The sequence below is a fragment of the Hyaena hyaena genome, unplaced genomic scaffold, assembly GCF_003009895.1.
Source record: "Hyaena hyaena isolate Hyena2069 unplaced genomic scaffold, ASM300989v1 scaffold_96, whole genome shotgun sequence".
In the NCBI taxonomy this organism is placed as follows: Eukaryota; Metazoa; Chordata; class Mammalia; order Carnivora; family Hyaenidae; genus Hyaena; species Hyaena hyaena.
Window position 1 is genome coordinate 2,916,005 of NW_024080729.1, and position 20,349 is coordinate 2,936,353.

General features: G+C 51.6%; 1 protein-coding gene across 1 annotated transcript; it reads left to right on the forward strand.

Annotated features, from left to right (window-relative positions):
- Positions 1-1,956: 1,956 nt before the first annotated feature.
- Positions 1,957-19,655, forward strand: ETV7 (ETS variant transcription factor 7). Its single transcript, XM_039235291.1, is given in 11 exon segments — positions 1,957-2,425; positions 2,639-2,721; positions 2,724-2,766; positions 2,769-2,803; positions 3,443-3,572; positions 13,255-13,419; positions 13,771-13,896; positions 14,467-14,682; positions 17,313-17,455; positions 19,278-19,378; positions 19,494-19,655. Coding segments are annotated over 11 exon segments (1,617 nt in total). The 3' UTR covers positions 19,600-19,655.
- Positions 19,656-20,349: the final 694 nt, after the last annotated feature.

The window sequence follows — 20,349 nt, forward strand, 5'->3', positions numbered from 1 at the left end:
ATTGTCCAATGTTTATTTTTGAGAGAGAGAGGGAAAGTGCAAGTGGGAGAGGGACAGAGACAGAGGGAGACAGAATCCGAAGCAGGCTCCAGGCTCCGAGCTGTCAGCACAGACCCTGATGTGGGACTCAAACTCACGAACTGATCATGACCTGAGCCGAAGTCGGATGCTTAACCAACTGAGCCACCCAGGGGCCCCTCCTGCTCTTATTTTGTATCCTGAATCCCAGTTATGTCTAGTAGTTTATTACATATCCCTTCAGAGTTTCTTTGTACAAATACATATATTTTGTATGTACACACAAAAGGTAGCGTGTAGTACACATTATTCTGTACCTTGATTTTTTTGCTTAGTGTGATGGTCAGACACACTTCTAACAGGCACACACTAACATTCTTACAAATGTTAACTCATTTACTCCTCATAGCAACCTTACGAGATTATTTATTATAAGCTCTGGTTTCCGGCTAAGTAAACAGAGGCAGTTAACAGAGGCAGTAGAGATGTTAACTAATTTACCTAAGGGCACAGGGCCAGCATGTGACAGCTGGAATTCCAAGCCAGGCGGGCTGTCCTGAGTCTAGGTTCTTAACTGCTAATCTGTACTGCCTCTTGGAGAACTTGCCATCCATCACAGAGAGATGAGTCAGTGTTCTGTTACACGGATCTACCATAATTTATTTCCTCAGCCCCCTGTTAATGGATGCCTGAATTGTTTCTAATCGTTCCTTATCAGAAGCCATGCTGAAATAAACAACATGTACATTTTGGATATGTGCAGGTGGATTTATTGAATACATTTCCGGTAGTGGGATTGCCAGGTGAAGGGTACATGCGTTTGTAACTTTGCAAGATCTTGTCTTACTATCTTACACGGGGTTGCCCAGTGTTCTCTGTTCCCCTCGGCCTCTCCAGAGGATTATGTTAGACTTTTGAATTTTTGCCAAATTAACAGATAAAGAAGGGGTATCTCAGAAAAATTTTAATTTGCCCACCTTAATAACGAGTGAGTCTGAGCATCTTCTATAGTCCGGGGCCATTCAGCGTTTTGTTTCAAGAGGACCTTCTATCCGTATCCTTTGCTCGTTTTCCTATTGGGTTTTTGGTCTTGTTCTTTCTAGTTTCTAGAAGCTCATGATGCATCAGTGCTAAGTAAGCATTTATAACAGCATCTATACCTTGGGAATTTCCGCAGGTCAGGCTTCTCTCCTTTTCCTCGGATGAGTGTGTTGGTTTGCCTGGAATAGCCAGAGGCCTGGGAAAGGGTGCTAGGGGGATTCCATTGAGTACTAGGGTCTAAGTCAGCAGAGGTACCACAGCGCCTCTGATGGTGGGGCTCCGCGGGGTGGGGGTGGGGGACCATCACCAAACGGAAGGCAGGGGAGGGCTCAGGGCCAAGAAGGTCACTCATCCATAAGAGGCGAGGCACCTGGTCCAGATGGACAGCATCAGAGGTCCCGCCCCATCCAAATGCGGAGACGCACGGGGTGACATGAAGGTGGTCTGTGGCTGTCCTGAGCCCAGGACTAGGGGTTCCCTAAGCTCCCCAGATCCCGCAGCATCTCACCTCCGTGCCGCTGGGAGCCAGGGCCAGGCTGGCCGGAGGAGGGTCCGTTCACCTGCGGAAGGACGCGGGCAGGACCGACGCCTCCCGGCCCGCTTCGCTCCCCGCAAGGGCCGGCCCCTGCCCGCCCCAGAGTCCGCCGGGGCGGGAGTGGAACCCGGATCCCGCTCTTTCGTTTTCGTTTCCCGGAAGGATAGAGATTACCGAAGCGCCCTGCTCGCCTACTCGCCCGGGGAACACAAGGGCGCGCTTACCCGGCGCCTCTCCAAAGAGATCTAGGCGACTTTCCAGTTTTGGGGGCCGAGTTAGGGGTTGGGGGTAGGGGACCCAGCAGCCGCAGCCGGGCGAGCGCTCACGACCGACGACCGGTGGCTCCCTCACCTCCACCTGTGATGCAGGTAAGGGCCCAGCGACTGAACCCGGCAGTGCGGTGCCAGTGCGCGCGGAGCCTCCTGCCCCCCAGCCCTTCTCCACTGCCTCAGTTTCCATACCCGTTTTATCAGAACTTTTTCCTGGCTGGAATCTCACTTTCCAACACATTCCCAAACCTCACCCTCCATCCCTCCCTCACCGGCCCTCTCTGCTCCTCACCCACCTCCAGTCCCGCTGTGTTATATACTGCTCCTCCTTACCTCCTCCTCCCCCCTCCATCAATCACTTGTGACATCCGTCTGTGGAAGTTCTTGCACAAACCAGACCCTCACAGCCGGCAAACGCAACCGCAGAAGCCCCCGCCCCTTAGCAGTCTCTCTGCGTTTGCCATATTTCCCCAGCAGCCCCGGAACCGCCCCAGAGCTGGGCCCCCTCCTCCCGCCTCCAAGGCCGTTCTCCACGTCCTCTCTCCAAGATCAAGATTCAGATGCATACCCATATTTTATCAGAACTTTCCCTGGACTTCCTACTGAGGCCCAGAGCCCTAACTCTCAGCAACTCCCTGGCTGGGATTTCCCAGGCAGTAAAAACCCGGGAACTGGCTGGTCCGCATGCTTGGAAGAGGGTGGAGGAGTCCACCAGGGGCTTCCTCTGAGTGTGAGACCCGTGGCAACCTCTGAAGCTGGGTTACCTGGGAAACAGCACCCAAGGGGGCAGCAGCAGACTGGGAGCCAGCCAGAAATGGCCCAGAGAACTAGCCCAAAAGTTGTTAAATCCTCCTCTGCCCAGGCTTCTGGAGTTCGCTTTGCAGCTCCAGATCCCTAGTCTCTCAGGCAGGTTCCCCTCCTCAGACACCGAGAGATGAAGGTCATGCTCTTGAAGATCCTAGAGTGGGCAAAGACTTGCTTGGTCTGGTTTCACTTTTACTTTTAAAGGGGGGGGGGGCTGTGGCTGGGCATAAGTCCCAAGGATCCTCCTGCTTCTACAAAATCCGGTTGCTTTTTTCAACCCCTTATCCTGATGGATGAACCGAATACCTCTGGGGCGAAGCTGGTTGTAAAATGGTAAAGATACAGCCTTCCCTTGGTGGGACCTTGGGATTCAGAAATTTATCCTTCTTTCTTCTCTCTTGAAAATGGCATTTACCTGGTGGCTTATTTATTTCTGACTTCGGTCTTTTTATCCCGGCCCTTCAGGTTCTCTGTGTTCTCTCACCAGGGTCCCAGAGAGTGTTCCTATGCTCTCAGATTTCCAGCTTACAAGCCAAACGTAGGGTTAGGCAAATTTGTGAGACACTTGAATCAGAAAGATAAAACTGATCAAGTGTCCACTGTATATGAGATGGTGAAGGTACCAAGCTGAAGACACTCATGGTTCTTCCCTTTAAGGTAGATACAGAGAAGGATGCTCTTCCCCTTGGAAAAAAAATTCTGAATCTATTTAAGGATGGCTGAGCCTTCACCGAGAAGGCTCTTCTTTGACTGCCCTGGGTTTTCCTCTTTCTAGGAGGGAGAATTGGCCAGTTCTTCTGTGAGCCCGGAGGCAGCCACACCACCCGCAAGCACCCAGGCCAGATGTGAAGCTAGAATGGACTTGCTGGGGGAAGGGGGGATCTGCAAGCTTCCAGGAAGACTCCGTGAGTAGAGCCTTTGTCATAAAGGCTAATGTTTTTATTTAAAAAATTAAAAAAAATTTTTTTAAACATTTATTCGATTTTGAGAGACAGAAAGAATGCAAACCGGGGAGGGGCAGAGAGAGAGAGAGAGAGAGAGAGAGAGAGAGAGAGACGGAATCTGAAACAGGCTCCAGGCCCTGAGCTGTCAGCACAGAGCCTGATGCGGGGCTCAAACCTATGAAAGGTGAGATCCTGACCTGAGCTGAAGTCGGACACTTAACTGATTGAGCCACCCAGGCACCCCAGAGGCTGATGTTTTTAAAGGACATAAATGTGACGCATAGACTTCTTACCCAAGAGACTGCCTTCCCTCCATTTGTTATTTCTTTGCTGGATTTTCTGTAACTTCTCCTTGGTGAGGAAGTCAGAGGAGGTAAATGTGAATTCTCACCTTGGGAAGGAGGCTGCCATGGCCAAGGGTGAGGGCGAGCGGTCTCCTCATTGGTACGATGAGGGTTGGGATCAAATGAGCTATGGGGTCTCTTCCAGCCTAAAGACAAAGGGCTGGGGATATCGCCAACGAGGGAGCCTGATGAGGTGAAACAATGAACAGCAGTCGTATGTATGTAGAACTCTCTTTTCAATAATGATGTTTAATTTTTATTGTTCCTAAAGTAGCATATGCTTATTTCAAAAATTAGGAAATGGCCGAAGAATATGTAAAACAATCAAATGCACCCAAAGAGAGCCATGGGAAGTATATTGACCATGTCCTTTTATTTCATTTTCCCAAAGAAACTCCTAACCATAGAACAGGCTGTAGATGAATGTTCTTTATGCCTATCTTTCCATTGCCAGAGCTTAGGGCTGGAAAAGCCAAGTGACCCGCTCCAGAGCACATGGGCTCTCCATGCTAAGGCCAGCTCTTGGTCCTTGATAATCCTCTAAGAGATTTTTTAAATGTACTTCATAAGCCATGGGAATCATAGGTTAGGCAGCAAGCTGACTGCCAGTGGGAGGTCTTAATCTGGACGGGGATGGTTCTTAGGGCACCTGAGGGCAGGTACATCTCACCAGGGTTGTGAAGCATCCAGGCCACTTCTTGCTTGGCTCAGAAGTGGCTGGAACACTGCTTAACTGATTTCACACCTTCTGATTTCCTGGCCACGACCTCCTCTTTGAGCTGCTGACAGGATTGAGCAGAATGTTGGGTATGACTTCACAGGCCTTGGGGAGAATCTGGTTGCCCCCAAATGCCTCTGCTGGAAGCAGCCCGGTTTAGCGAGGAACGCAGCCTGTGGGATGAAGGGGACTCACGGATACGAGGGAACCACAGAGCATGGGTGCACTCATGCCTCAGAGTAGGGGGGGAGGGAAGCCGCAGTGTGATGTGGGGAGAGGGGCAAGGGGCTCTGTAAGTGTTTCGTTTTGTCCAAATGCCAGCCCTGACAGGGACCTTGGAGCTCAGGGCTGTTCCAAGGAGATATTTGGCAAAAGTTACATAGAGGGTAGGATTTGGGCTCTGTTCACAACCCAAGCCGTGGTGATGAGGAAAAATGGGACTTTGGGGACAGAGCTGAAGACCCTGAATGTTGCTGCTAAGAAGGACCTTTGACGACGTCTCATGGGAGCTGAGGACACTCAGCCTCAGTGGTGGTGGTGGTGAGGACTTGTTTGCAGGTTCCACGATGACCTCTAGATTATCCCCCATTACCTCCCCATATTCAAAGTCCACTCCCCTAACTGGCACACCAAGTCCTAGAATGTCAACACTGTAGACACTTGAGGTGTCCTCAGTCAATTCACTTGTATTCCAAATAAGGAAATTGAGGGCCAGAAAGTTGTGTTCTATCCAAGGTCAAGTAACCTTCAGTTACCTCTGTTTTGTTGGGTGCCTAGCTTAAGGTGGCTGGGTAAGAGGATACAAGAAGAGGGGTGGGGCTTTAGAAAATATAGGCATCACCTTTTTTTTTTTTGAAGCCCCCTGTAGTGGGGCCTCTCTGAAATGGTCACCAGGTCTTCCTGCACATTCCTATAAGAATTTCCTCTTCTCTTCAGCCAGCCTGTTTCCTAGTTACTCAACTCAGGGTGTCAATTTAGAGCTCCTGGGGGTACTAGTCCTATTGCTTTTGGTTAGATTTCTCCAGAAACAGGCCCTGAAATACTTCCCCACAGAGGAGAGAAGGAAATCCAATTTATTTATTTTTATTTTTTTAAAGTTTATTTATTTTTGAGAGAGAGAGAGAGAGAGTGTGTGGGAGTTGGGGAGGGGCAGAGAGAGGTGGACAAAGGATCTGAAGCAAGCTCTGAGCTGTCGGCACAGAGCCCAATGCGGGCCTGAACTTATGAACTGTGAGATGGTGACCTGAGCTGAAGTTGGACGCTTAACAGGCTGAGCCACCCAGGTGCTCCGGAAATCCAATTTAAATTTAAATTGTAGCACTGTGGGCAACTGGGGCTCACTCCCAGTAGGGACTTGTGGGGGACAGTGAGAGCACACCCTGAATTATCCTAGCCCAGGGGTGAGGAAGCTGGGTCTTCATCCACCCACATCCCATCCGTGAGGGGGTGAGGCTGCTTCCACTGAATCCGCTGCAAATTGAAAAGACTTCTCCTTTGAGGAGGAGTGGAGCAAACCTAGCCAGGGCTTGGCTCGGCTCCATCCCCACTTTCCCTTTCCAAGTTGCCCTTTGCACTGGGCTAAGTCAGGTGCAGAGTCAGGTGCTGACATTCAACATTTGGCGGCCATCAGAGAGTAGAGGTGAGAGCCAAGGGCCATGGGCAGGGCACCAGCAGTGCCCTCTGTCCTTCTTATCTTAGATTTCATGACTCATATTTACTTCTGAAAATATTTGGGCAACACAGCCCTGGCCTTTAGTAAATATCCAGCCGTCTTCCAAGACAGGGTGAGCTAAATGACTCATTTTCCTCCAACGACATCCCAGATAAGCAGACTGCTGACCCTCCGTGAGGGGTTAACCTTTCAGATGGCTGCAATGACGTCATCCTTTCTTCTTACATTTCTGGAAATTGGGTGTCTCTCGCTGGGCATCTCTCTGGCATTTGTCCCCAGTTACCCGCCCCATTCCCTCCTCCACCTCGAGAGCTTCTCTTCTTTTTTATTTTTTAATTTTTTTTCTTAAATAGTTTATTGTCAAGTTGGTTTACATTTTTCTTCTAACCAGCAGGGTGATTTGCCTCAGCGGGAAGGTGAAGAAACAAAACAAATCCTGCTTAGCTTTGGGAGTTAGTGCCTAGTGGCGCACACAAGTTCCCTGCAGGGCTCCTTTCCATGTTTATTTGCCTGACAAACAAAGGCGTGCAGTAGAGGAGGGCAGAGGGAGAATTGTCATCTAGCGACAGGAAGTGGGCCCAGACGTGGGCCCAGACGGAGGGCCTGGATCGCCCTAGGCTCTGCATGCACAAAAGGAGATTCACACGGAGGCTTCCCTCTGTGGAAGGGGAGAGTGAAAGAGGAGTCACAGCTCCCCTCCCCCAGGCTGCATGCGTGAGGGTCTCCCCCAAGGTCAGGGTGGGTCAGGAGCTGTGAAGGTAGGACAGGCCCTGGGACCACTTGTGGTCCTAGGGGAGTGAGTCATGGAGGCACCGAGAGATGGTCACCAGCACAACCGTGTTTGCAGACAGAGAAACCGAGTCATCTGTGCAGCTAATGGCCAGATGGGGCCCATGCCTTGGGCAGACTCTTAGTTCTTGGTCCTGAGTCGCTGCATTTTCCTGGATCTGATTCCCTGGGGGAGGGGGGGGGGAGCTCTGTGAATTTCCCACGGTTGGCTGCAGAGAAATTGAGATCTCTGCGTTTGGAAATTGACTTTCAAAGCTCCTAGTTGTGAACAAGCCATGGGAGGAGACCATAAAGCGCCACATCTGACTTTCAGATGTCGTGAGCAGAGGGAGGACACGCTTCTGCAGCACTCTGGCAATGTACATCATGGGAAGAGGCCCTTGGGGTATTCCGACAGATGTTTGTGCCGCTGCTCAAGTTCATATCTTCACCTACCGAGAGTCCCCGAGCACTTACGTTAATATATACGATTTTTTTAGGCTTATTTATTTATTTTGAGAGAGACAGAGAGAGTGCCAGCAGAGGAGGAGCAGATGAAGACGGAGAATCGCAAGCAGGCTCTGCGCAGTGTGCAGACCCAGTTCGTGGCCTGAACCCATGAAGCCATGAGGCCATGACCTGAGCCAAAATCAAGAGTCAGACGCTTAACTGACTGAGCCACCCAAGCGTCCCCACACAATTCTTTGTTTTTCTTTTTAAGTTTATTGAGAGAGAGGAGAGAGAGAGAGAATGAGCACGCAAGTCAGGGAGGGGCAGAGAGAGAGAAAGAGAGAATCCCCAAGCAGTCTCTGCACTGTCAGCATGGAGCCCGATGCAGGGCTCGAACCCACAGCCATGGGGTCATGACCTGAGCCGAGATCAAGAGTGAGATGATCAACTGACAGAGCCACCCGGGCACCCCAACATACAATTCTAACAGAGTGGCTTCCTGCCACTCTAGATCAGGGCATCTCAAATTTTTGTGTGCATGTGAGTCTCCTGGGAGTGCTGTTGGAATGCAGCTTCTGGTCCAGTAGGTTTAGGATGAGCCTCTAGTAAGCTGTGTCCCTAGTAAACTCTTGGGTGACCCGGCTGCTGCTGGGAATGCATTCGACAGCCTCATTTTATACAATTATGTCCTAACAGCGCTTTTCAAAGGGTCTGGTCAGGGCAGACAGCCTCTCCTCTGCTGTCCTACCTGCCTCTTTGTTGCGGTACATTCAGCAATCTTCTGTCTTAAAACAAAAAAACCCAAAGCATTGGGTCAGGCCTCACTAAGGAGTGAAATCAATTTAGTGGGTCAAAATAAGTATTTTTAAAAAATGAAATAGAACAGGGCACCTGGGTGGCTCAGTTGGTTGAGTGTCCGACTTTGGAAAGTAGATTCTTATTATCCCCACCTGACAGATGTGAACACTGGTCTTGGAATGGGGAGGACTCTCTTCTCCACAGTCACCCACCAGTGGAATGGTGGTGGGGCTGGGGTTCAAGCCCAGGTACCTCCGACCCTGCGGCTGTCACTTACTCTGAGCAAAAGCCTCCAGTGTGGGATGAGGACAGCTCCCATTTTTAGGGGACTGGCCAAGCACTTTACAGTCTCCCCCATTCCTCCTGGAAACCCGCCGGGGAGGAGGAAGCTGGCTGTTCTGATTTGACTGGTAACGGTAGGCCCAGCTCTGTTGTTCTGGAAGTCACTCTAGCTAGCAAACTGCAGGGGTGTGGTGAGGAGTAGCTGGGAAATAGCTTTGGTTAGGTGGGGAGGGGCAGCTTGAAGCGGCTCTTGAAACCAGGTCAGAGGAGTTTTGACTTGCTCGGGCCAAGAGTTGGGAACCACGCCAGTTTCTTCTTTCTTTCTTTCTTTCTTTCTTTCTTTCTTTCTTTCTTTCTTTCTTTCTTTCTTTCTTTCTTTCTTTCTCTTCCTTCTTTCCTTTGTTCCTTCCTTCCTTATTTCCTTCCTTCCTTATTTCCTTCCTTCTTTCCTTCTTAAGTTAATTTATTTATTTTAACAGAGAGAGAGAGAGCACAAACTGGGGAGGAACAGAGAGAGAGGAATAGAGAGTGAGAATCCCAAGCACTGTTAGTGCAGAACCGAATGCAGGGCTCGAACTCACAAACTGTGAGATCATGACCTGAGCCAAAATCCAGAGTCAGTCGCTTAACTGACTGAACAAGCCACCCAGGCTCCCTGCCATGTTACTTTCTTGAGCAGAAGAGTGAAAGGGGTGCTGTGGGAAGAGAGACCTGGTTGGGTCAGGGCTGGGGGGGGCCAGAGAAGGGTGTGTCAAGATGCTTGGAAGTCTTTAAACTCACTCATTTAGACCATTTATATTTATTGAGCATCTACTATGCTCCGGGCATTGCTGTAGGTGCTGGAGAGACAGCAGTGACTGAGACTGGCCTAGTCTGTGGTCAAGGAGCTGACATTCTAGCGGGGGTTGCAGTGACTGCATAAGGAAGCTGGAAGCCCAATGATATGGGCAGCGGAAGGAGATGCAGCCCAGGAGGGGGAGGGGGGCCTTCGAATCCCACCCTGCTCTCGGTGTGGGTGGGAGACACTGCTAACTCTTCAGGAAGACACTCAGACCCCCAAGTGGTGTCTTAGATACACAGCTCCTCCAGCTTCCCCTGCCAGGGTCTCTGCCTGGATCTGCCCCAGAAGCTTGGAACCAGCCACGCCGGGAATCTCCAGGGAGCAAGTGGCCGGGGCAGGGAGAGTAAAGTGACATCAGGCTGGAGTCTTGAGAGGCAAAGATGGTTGGTGTGAGGAACTGAAAATATGGTGGATGACAGCCAAGAGAGGGAGAAGTGTGGGTTTCTCTGCAGGTCAAGCCTATGGGTGTGGTTAGACCAGTAGGGGAGGCTCAGTTGGGTTCATCCTGCTAACTAGGGCAGGAAGACGTCTGGGGGCGGGGGGGGGGGTGGACACCTTACATGACATTCACCAGTGGTTGCTGAGCTCTGCGTGTGCTGGGCCCTGTGCCAAGCACTCTACTCATGTCCCCCCAAGAGCTCCGCTCATCTTGGAAAGTGTGTACCTCATGCCAAACACTGGCCTTCAAATGGATTATCTCGTAGAATCCTTCTGACAGCCCCGGGTCGCCCGCTAGTACTGTGTGTGTCACCACCCTTGATTTCGGATGAAGAAATGGAAACACAGCCATTTAGCCAGTTTCCAGCTGGCCTGGCACCAGCATCGATACTTATTGTTGCATGTTTTTCCTTTTCCTTTTTTTTTTTAAGCTATAATTTACATAGGGCCGTGTGTACAAATCCTAAGTTACAAATGTTTATGCACGTGTACGCTTGGGTGGCCACCGCTGATATCAGGAACTAGACCAGCTCCAGTGCCCCAGGAAGGTGCCCTGCACCTCTTCGCAGTCCATTCCCCTGCAAAGGGCGACCACTATTTTGTTTTCTGTTCCCAGATCAGCTTCTATTCTTGATAGTGTTTTTACACCTGGCTTCTTTCCTTCTTCATTGTATCTGTGAGCTTTAATCCATGTGCCATTGTACACGAACATCACAATTTGATCATCTGCTCACTGCCTGATGTTTCCAGTTCTTTTCTACTATGAACAGAGCTACTGGACATTCTCATACATGTCTTCTGGTGGTGTCGCTTAGGTCTGTACTTAGGGGTGAGATACTGGATTGTACAGTAGGTAGCTTGGGCTCCTAACCTGTACACCACCCTGCCCCTCAAACAGCGCGGTAGCCCAGTGAGGCAGTGTTTTATCACATTTCACAGAGGGGGAAGTTGAGGCTAACAGCGTGTGAGCAGCTTATAGGTGACTTGGCCAGCGAGGGGCTGAGGTGGGACCAGACCCTGGGGTTGGAGATTTGGCCCAGAGTTGGGTGGCTGATCTACCGCTTGGAACTTGGTCCTTCCCTGGGGGCTCGAGTCCTGTTGGAAGCCTTTTGACCTCAGTATTCTTTGAAGACATAAGTTACAGGAAGGTCCCTTTTCTGTATTTATTGGACCTGAGGGTCTGGCAGGAAAGGATAGGTAGTGAGCAAGAGGTAATGAAAGAAAAACCAAATCCCGCTCCGGGGCGATGACAGGCTTCGTTTTCAGGTGCTACTGTGGGTCCTCAGAGTCCCTCAGAGACAACATCGGAAGTCCCCTGCTCATGTCTCTGGACCTGGTAGCAGGATCACATCTGTGGTTGATACTGTCGGCCAAGTTCACGATTTTCCACCTCTTCGTGCAGTTTTAGTGTTTCCATGGAATCCATCCCCACCCTCTGGCCACACACAGGGCAATGTGCCCCTCTGACACAGGAATCATAGGTGTGAATTTTCAGGCCAACAGCCTCAACGATCACGGGATAGGCAACCCCTTCCCAAAAATGCAATGGCCAGTCGGCCTGCCCCCGGCACTCCTGAATCTCACTGTGGCCTCCAGCTTCACACCACACAGCTTTTGTGTCTCGGCCACTTCTGTAGCCACTGGACTGACCTCCCATGGAGGCTCCGCATTTCCGTTTCCACCAGCGAGGCATCCTTTTCCCTCATTCCTGCCTGCGGTAGGTGCTCTCATTAAAATTATATCTCATTCTTTTCTGATGGTGCCTGTCCCTGACCAGCGAGGTGTCACATCCTGCCACATGTTTATTAGTGGATTTGTTCTACTGCGGAAGTTCTCAGCTGGCAGCGGTTTTGCCTCTCTCCCTGGGGAACATGTGGCAGTGTCTGCAGACACTTTGGGTCGTCACTCTCCTTGGGCTGTGTGTGTGTGTGTGTGTGTGTGCGCGCGCGCGCGTGTGGGGGGGTGTGTGTGTTTGCTGCTGACATCTAGTGGGCAGGGGGCCAGGGATGCGGCCAAGCATTCCACAAAGCTCAGGACAGCCGCCACGGCGAGGAATTCTCGGGCACAAGGCGTCAGTAGTGCTGAGGCTGAGAAATCCTGCTCCAGTGTGAATTGCTAGTAAGATTCTTTTGTCTTAAAAAAAAATCAGTGTAGAGATGCTCTTCCCCTGTGATGGACATTAGCCCTTTTTAAAAGGATTCTTTCTTTATTTATTTTAATGTTTACTTATTTTTGAGAGAGAGAGAGAGAGACAGAGCGTGAGCAGGGGAGGGGCAGAGAGAGAGGGAGCCACAGAATCCTGTGTCAGCACACAACACAGAGCTGGAAGCGGGGCTCAAACTCATGAACTGCAAGATCATTGATGAAGTTGGATGCTTAACTGACTGAGCCACCCAGGTGTCTCAGCCCTTTTTTGTTTTAAATGTTTATTTCTGAGAGAGAGAGAACGTGAGCAGGGGAGGGTTAGAGAGAGATGGAGACACAGAATCTGAAGCAGGCTCCAGGCTCTGAGCTGTCGGCACAGAGCCCAAAACGGGAGTCAAACTCATGAGCCATGGGATCATGACCTGAGCTGAAGTCAGACGCTTAACTGACTGAGCCACCCAGGCGCCCTGACATTAAGCCCTTTATCTGCTATCTGTGTTGTAAATACTTCCCTTTATTCTGTCCTCTTTTAGTTTTGTTTATGGTATCTTTTACCACATGCACAACTTATGTAATCAAGTACATCTTTCATTTACATTACAGCCTCTGAATTTCCTGTCATGGCTGAGGGCTCACCTACCCACGTTTAATGCATATGGGTTTCCTATTTCCACTTAAAAAAAAAAAAAAAGACTTTAGGGGCGCCTGGGTGGCTCATTTGGTTAAGCATCTGACTTTGGCTCAGGTCATGATCTCACAGTTTGTTGGTTTGTGGGTTCAAGCCCCGCATCGGGCTCTGTGCTGACAGCTCAGAGCCTGGAGCCTGCTTCAGCTTCTGTGTCTCCCTCTCTCTCTGCCCCTCTTCCGCTCACACTCTGCCTCTCAAAAATGAATAAACATTAAAAAAAAAAATAAGTGAACACATACATACGGCGTAGATAATGATAAACATAAACATGTATATCGAGTGTAATGACAAGGAGGGTAAGGTGCCAGGACGGAAAAGAACAGCACATGCTGACAAAGTGGGAGGGGGGGCAGGACAGAAGAGCATCCGCCCAGGTGGAGCGTTCAGGGTGGGCTTCTCCGAGGAGGTGACGTCCCTGAAGTGCAAGGATGAGAGACTGCTGGGGGGGGCCTTGCCCCCCCCCGCCCTTTCCCAGCCCCTGTGCTCACGGTGGTTGCAGGCATCCAGCCGGCACTCTGGAGCAGGGAGGACGTTCTGCACTGGCTGCGCTGGGCCGAGCAGGAGTACTCTCTGCAGCGCACGGGGGAGCACGGCTTCGAGATGAACGGCCGAGCCCTCTGCATCCTCACCAAGGATGACTTCCGGCTTCGTGCGCCTGGTTCAGGTTAGGGAAACTGGCTGGCGTCCCTCTAAAACGTGCTGACAGAAGGCCAGGGGGACCCAAGGAGGGAGGTGGAGGCACTGGTTGGAAGAGTTTGCTCCCCTCCCAGCATGACCACGGTCCCCTTTGCCCCGGTGGCCCCTCGCTAGAGCAGGCCTGCGGGGATGTCTGGTGGTTGTTTGCAGAGCTCTGGGCGTCCTGCCCTGCTCTCCCCTCCCCTGCCCTTCCCCGTGGCTCTCATCTCCCCTGCCATTGCCACGCTGCCACCTCCTACCTCATCTGCATGAAGCTGCGGCTGACCCCAGCCCTCCCCTGAGAGGCAGGTGGCTGACCTGCCCCTGCCCCCACCCCCAGGTGACGTCCTGTATGAGCTGCTTCAGTACATCAAGACCCAGCGGCAAGCCCTGGCATGTGGGCCCTTGTTTGGAGGAGCCTTCAGGCAGAAGATGCCCACTCGGTACTGCCCCTGCCTCCCGGAAGGTGAGGAGGCTCCTCTCAGAGCTCTGGGACCCCCCCCCCCCCCCNTCCCGGAAGGTGAGGAGGCTCCTCTCAGAGCTCTGGGGCCCCCCCCCCCCCCCCGCAGTGGGGCTCACCGGGAGGGGAGGGTTCCTCCAGGCAACCTACTGGAGGAGGCAGCTGTGCGGGCTGAGCCCCCAGCTCCCCTCTGCCCTGCCCCCTCCACCCTCACCGCCGGCCCCTGTGACCCTCCAGGCTGCCGCCTCCCATCTCCTCATTTCTCTGCTCCCCTCTCTGGCAAAGCGTTGTCTGCTGTCCCTGTTTCCTCTCCTCCTGATCCCCCTCCCCCACTGCTACAATATAATCTCCATGAGGGCAGGGGCTTGTTTTGATTGTGTTACTTGCCCGGGAGCTGGGGTTAGCGCCTGGGCTGTCTGGCCCTCACCGGTGCCCTCCTTTGCCTCCCTGACCTTCCAACTGGGAACCGGATGGAGGAAAAGCATCAGGGGTGCTGCCCACGGGGACCCAGGTGTGCCCTGGGGGGCAGGGGGAGGCTCGGGGCCCGCACAATCAGCGGCGCTCATCTGCCTGCAGAGGGGACTGAGCCACCTCACCTGGCCCCCCGAACAGGTCGCCTGCAGCAGCCACCGCATCTGGGGTTTGCCAGCTCCTTGAGCCACCTGGCCAGGTGGCCCCTTGGTGGAGAGGAGTCCCTCAGTGTATCTCACCATTCGGAGCTCGGCTGCAGGGCTGAGGGAGACTGCTCCTCCCCCACGATGCCGGAGTCTCCCATCGATGGCAGGATCGCTGGTGAGTAGGACTTTTGTGTACCTGTGGACAGGAGGGAGGTGTGCTGAGGCCAAGTCCCAGAGGGTTCTGGGTGACAGGGAGGAGGGTTGCTCCGAGCTGGGTGATGAGAGGGTCCGTGCTGCGCTATCGGGGTGTGGGGTGACCGGCCTGTGTACTGGCCACAATCTGGCCACAGCAGTCTGTGCTGCCCAGGATCGCCAAGCCCAGCCTGTCTCCAGTTTACCCGGTCATAGTTGGACAGTGAGGTTGGCATGGTGAGTATTCCTCTCTTGTTTTGTTTTGTTTTTTCCCCTTTTTAAGGTCTGTTTTTTATTTTCTATTTATTTTATTTTATTTTTTGGTTAGGTAGTGAAATTTTTTTTCTTAATTTAAATCCAAGTTAGGTAACATATAGTGTAATATTGGTTTCAGGAGTAGAACTGAGTGGTTCATCACTTACATAGAACACCCAGGGCTCATCCTGAGTGCCCTCCCTAATGCCCATCACCCACCCAACATCCCTCCAGCAACCCTCAGTTTGTCCTCTGCATTTAAGAGTCTCTTATGGTTTGCCTCCCTCTCTGTTTTTATCTTATTTTTGCTCCCCTTCCCCTTTGCTCATCTATTGAGTTCCTTAAATTCCACATATGAGTGAAATCATATATTTACCTTTCTCTGACTGGCTTTTTTCGCTTAGCATAATACAGTCTAGTTCCATGCACTTTGTTGCAAATGGCAAGATTTCATTCTTTTTGATTACTGAGTAATACTCCATTGTGTGTGTGTGTGTGTGTGTGTGTGTGTACCACATCTTCTTTATCCATTTGTCAGTCAATGGACATTTGGGTTCTTTCCGTACTTTGGCTATTGTCAATAGTGCTGCTATAAACATTGGGTGCATGTGCCCCTTTGAATCAGTATTTTTGTATCCTTTGGATAAATTCCTAGTAGTGCTATTGCTGGGTCATAGGGTAGTTCTATTTTTAATTTTTTGAGGAATCTTCACACTGTTTTCCAGAGCGGCTGCACCAGTTTGCATTCCCACGAGCAGTGCAAAAGGGGGGAGTGTTCCTCTCCTTTAAATTTTTATTTACTTCTTGATTTTTAATGTTTACTTATTTTTGAGAGAGCACAAGCAGGGAAGGGGCAGAGAGAGGGAGGACAGAGGATCCGAAGCGGGCTCTGCACCGACAGCAGAGAGCCCGGCATGGGGTTTAAACTCATGAACCTCAAGATGATGACCGCGCCGAAGTGGAATGCTCAACTGACTAAGCCACCCACGTGTCCCCTTTTTTTTTTTTTTTAATATTTTTATTTCTACGAGAGAGAGAGAGAGACAGCGTGAGCAGGGGAGGGTCAGAGAGAGAGGGAGTCACAGACTGAAACAGGCTCCAGGCTCTGAGCTGGCAGTCAGCACAGAGCCCGACGCGGGGCTCGAACCCACGAACCGCGAGATCATGACCTAAGCGAAAGTCGGACGCTTAACCGACTAAGCCACCCAGGCGCCCCCCACGTGTCCCCTTTTATTTGTTGGGTGCTTACTCTGTGCCAGGTGAGCTTCTGAGACCTGTACGTATCCCACACTGACGTTTTGAGGTTGGTGTTCTCATTAGCCCCATTTTACAGATAAGGAAAATGAGACACAGAGAGGCTACATGACTCCCCCATGATCGATCACACACAGTGAGTGGCAGGGCTGGGACGTGAACCTAGGTTGCGTGGCCTGAGCTCTAACCAGGCAATGCACTTCCACTCTACGTTCAATGTTAAATGGTTGAAGAACAGGCTGCCGGACAGACTGATAGATAAACTGGCTGCCTTTTTGAAGGCTGCTGTTTGGCCACTGCTCTTCCATGGCTTTATTCTAAGACACCGCGGAGGGGGCAGAAGCCTGGCTTCCGGATCAGGAACAACCGGGCGTCACTAAAAGACAAGTATTTGATACTTCCAATGGTAACGCTTAATATTCTTTGAGCCCTTACCCTGTACCAGGCACCGGGCTAAGGATTTTTGGATCTGTTATGTTACTTGATTGTCAGATCATCCCCTACAAGGATGAGGGGCTCGGAAGAGGTTAGGTAACCTGCCTGAAATGACCCAGCCGGGTGGCCCAGGTAGGGGGACTTTAGCTCTCCTTCCCAGGCTCCCTCTGCTGCCTGCTCTCTCCATGATGGTACGTTTGATTTTCCCAAACCTCTTATCAGGGGGCTTGATAGGAAGGATTTAACAATCCTGATTTAACAGAGATCCAGGGGACCTGGAGGCAGGTGCAGGCCACTGGCCACCATCCAGCAGCCCCATCGCCTGCCCTTGCCACCTGCCTCCAAGTGAAGGGCTTTGGTGTCCGTGGGGCTGGGTTAGACTCCTTGGTCTGCCCGCCACAGGGAGCTTGGTGCCTGAGACAAGTCCATGTCTCTCTGAACTCATTTCTTCATGTCTTCCTGGGGAGACGGGGAGCCACTTCCTAGCGTTAAGGTGAATCAGAGAGACAACAGAGACAACAAGCCACCACAGGTGGCTGTTCCTGTCATCTTGACCATCCTGCTGCATGTCTGGGCCCAGGGACTTTTGAGCCCCAGAGCACCTTTCTAATGCCTGCACTCACAGCTCCAGAAGAGCGCCCTGTCCACACCCCCTGTGCTCGATTGCAGATTGCCGGCTGCTGTGGGATTATGTGTACCAGCTGCTCTCTGACACCAGGTACGAGCCCTACATCAGGTGGGAAGACAAGAACGCCCAGATCTTCAGAGTTGTGGATCCAAACGGGCTTGCCAGACTCTGGGGAAACCACAAGGTAAAGCTCTCCAGCCACCAGGCAGGGTGGCCTCCACACATCCAGAAGAGGACAGAGTAGGGGGGCAGAGTGGACCCATCAGCACTATGGGGCAGTCCTCAACAGACGGGGACTTCACCAGCAGCTCCAGAAGTGTCGGGATTGTTTTATTTTAGGAGATCCTGAGGGACAGGAAGTTACTTCTTGAGGATGGGGACTGTCCTGGAAGTTCAGAGATCTTGCCTTCTACTTGCTTAGCACTTGAGACCTTTTTAAAAAATTTTTGTTTAGTGTTTATTTACTTTTGAGAGAGAGAGACAGAGACAGAGTGTGAGCTGGGGAGGGGCAGAGAGAGAGGGAGATACAGAATCCGAAGCAGGCTCCAGGTTCTGAGCTGTCAGCACAGAGCCCGACGCGGGGCTCAAACTCATGAATCGCGAGATTACGACCTGAGCTGAAGTCGGACGCTTAACCGACTGAGCCCCCCCCGGGTGCCCCATGAGACTTTTAAAGCTTGTTTCCATGAGTTGTGCCGCATATCCTGCAGGGTGGTTGGGCCAGAAGAGGAAAGTGGTTTCCTGAGGGGGAAGCTGGGGTAGAAACCCAGGTCTCAGGCCCCGTGGCGGCATCGGGTGTCAGGGCTGGAAAGGCTTGGGAACCACTGAGGCCAGCATGCCCAATGTGAGGGGTGCCTACACCCAAAAAGGGCATCTGCCAGAAGACGTTAGGTGGTTTACTCCAAATTCTAATAATTATTTATTTTAGTATGAATTAAGATGAAAAGTTTTAACTACAGTGTCAATTTCTTGATTTACCCTGGTGATATAAAGCAAGTGTCCTTCTCTGTAAATAAAGTCATTTAACTAAAAAAGAAGGAGTCTTAAAAAAAAAAACAAAACTATCAGCAATAATGGTGATCTCCGGTAGACGGCATTTCTGAAAATGGTATAGCATTTGATGGCCGGGCCCTACTCTGAGGGCTAGCCCCATATTAACTCGTTTAGTCCTCAGGAGACCTCGTGAGGGAGGCATCGGAGGGGAAATGGAGGCACAGAGCAGTTTGCCCAAGAGTGTGCAGGCAGTAGATGACAGACCAGGGGCTGAACACAGAACGTGTGGGTCGATGCTTCACTCTTGTTGCCTCTCAGTGGTGCTGGGCACCGGGAGGATGCAACTGACTAAAGGTTGGGCGTGTTTACCTGGTCCAATCCCCAATAGTACACGGAGGGAAACTGAGGCCCAGAGAACAGCAGTTCCACTTAGTGAACATGTACTACCTGCCCAGCACTGTGCTCTATGGCTTAGCTAACTTAATCCTTGAACAAACCTGAGGGATCAATGTTCTTATCCTCATTTTATAGCCAAGGAAACAGAAGCAGAGAGGTAAAGAAACTTACCCGAGGTCACACAGCTGCTTTAAGGTGACACTGAATCCCAGCCTCTTTGCCCTTTCTCTCTACTGCCCACCCCTCAGAGAGAGAAAAAGAAAACAACTCGACTAAAGCCAGGCAGCTCGTGGGGAGCTACTCCTGCCATAGTGCCCCCTAATGGTGCTATGTCTCTGCATTTCCAACTAAATACATATTATTTGTTACTACTTGTGACCTTTGCTATTTAAAAGCACCATGTGAGTCACTCCTGCCCCGTAGGTAGCAGTCATTATTTCTCCTCCGACTTTCCCTCGCCTTTCTCCTTCCAAACTCAAGAGAACTCTCCAGAACTCTGGGCCAAGAGGCTTAAGAAACGACCCAGGTCAACCTGCTCCTTTGCACGTGTGGAAGCCAAGGCCTGGAAGGAGCGGGGTAGGGAGGGGACGGTGATGTGGGGCTGCTTTGCCTTCCAGAACCGGGTGAACATGACCTACGAGAAGATGTCACGTGCCCTGCGCCACTACTATAAGCTGAACATCATTAAGAAAGAACCTGGGCAGAAGCTGCTGTTCAGGTGAGTAGCCTGGGGGCCGAGGTGAAAAGGGGAAGCAGGGCGGGGGGGGGGGGAGGGCTGGAAACTCTCTGAGCCTAAGGCAGGGGCTGATTTGCTGCGGGGGCCTGAATTCCAGATTTCTGAAGACGCCCAGGAAGGTCGTCAAGGGCAAGGAGCAACGAGAGAGCCCGGAGCAGGGCAGGATGGATTTCCAGGAGGAGATGCTGGAAGTCTCTCCATGAGGGGCAGGTGGATTCTGGGCACCAACGGAGTCTCCCGGGAAGGCAGCTAGCTGCATGGTGGCCTCCTCCTCCCTCCCAGGGCACCAGGGGCCCCCAGCTGGCTTTGCACTCCACAGATCACAGCTGTTGTCTCTGACCTCCAAGCTGCCAGGGTATGTGGGGAGGCTGGGGACAGGGAGTCCTCACATTCAGGACATTGTGGGGGGCATCGCTCTTAGGTAGGGCAGCCCTGGGGCTCAGTGGGGTGCAGGGAGTGATCCCCCTCTCTTCCCTGCCCCTTGCTGCCTGCCCAGCTTGGGAATGAGAGCATCCAGCCCAATTCCTTCAACTTACAGAAGAAGGAAGCAGGGGTCCCTTACTGGACCTTAGCTTTTCTCATTTGTGAAAGGGACGAGCTCAGGAGAACCCACCCTCGGGGGGCTGATGCCGCGTGGGAAAAAGGAGTACTGTTTCGCCAGTCTTAATAATAATAATAATAATGGTACCTGACATTTAAGTGTTTACTATGTGCCAGGCCTGGTGCTAAGGGTCTTTCCTATAATTTATCTCGTTCAATTCACACTCCAAACCCTTGAAGTTTAAAAATGGGGGAATGGAGGCAGGGGCTTGCAGCCCTAGGATGTCTCTCCCAAACCCAGTGCCAAAACTGGCTGGTTTGTTTTAGTGACTCTGAATGTATCGGGCACTTCTCAAGCAGAGGCCGTGGCCCTACCCTTCTGCCCTCAGCGTCTCTGTTGAAGGGTCCATTTC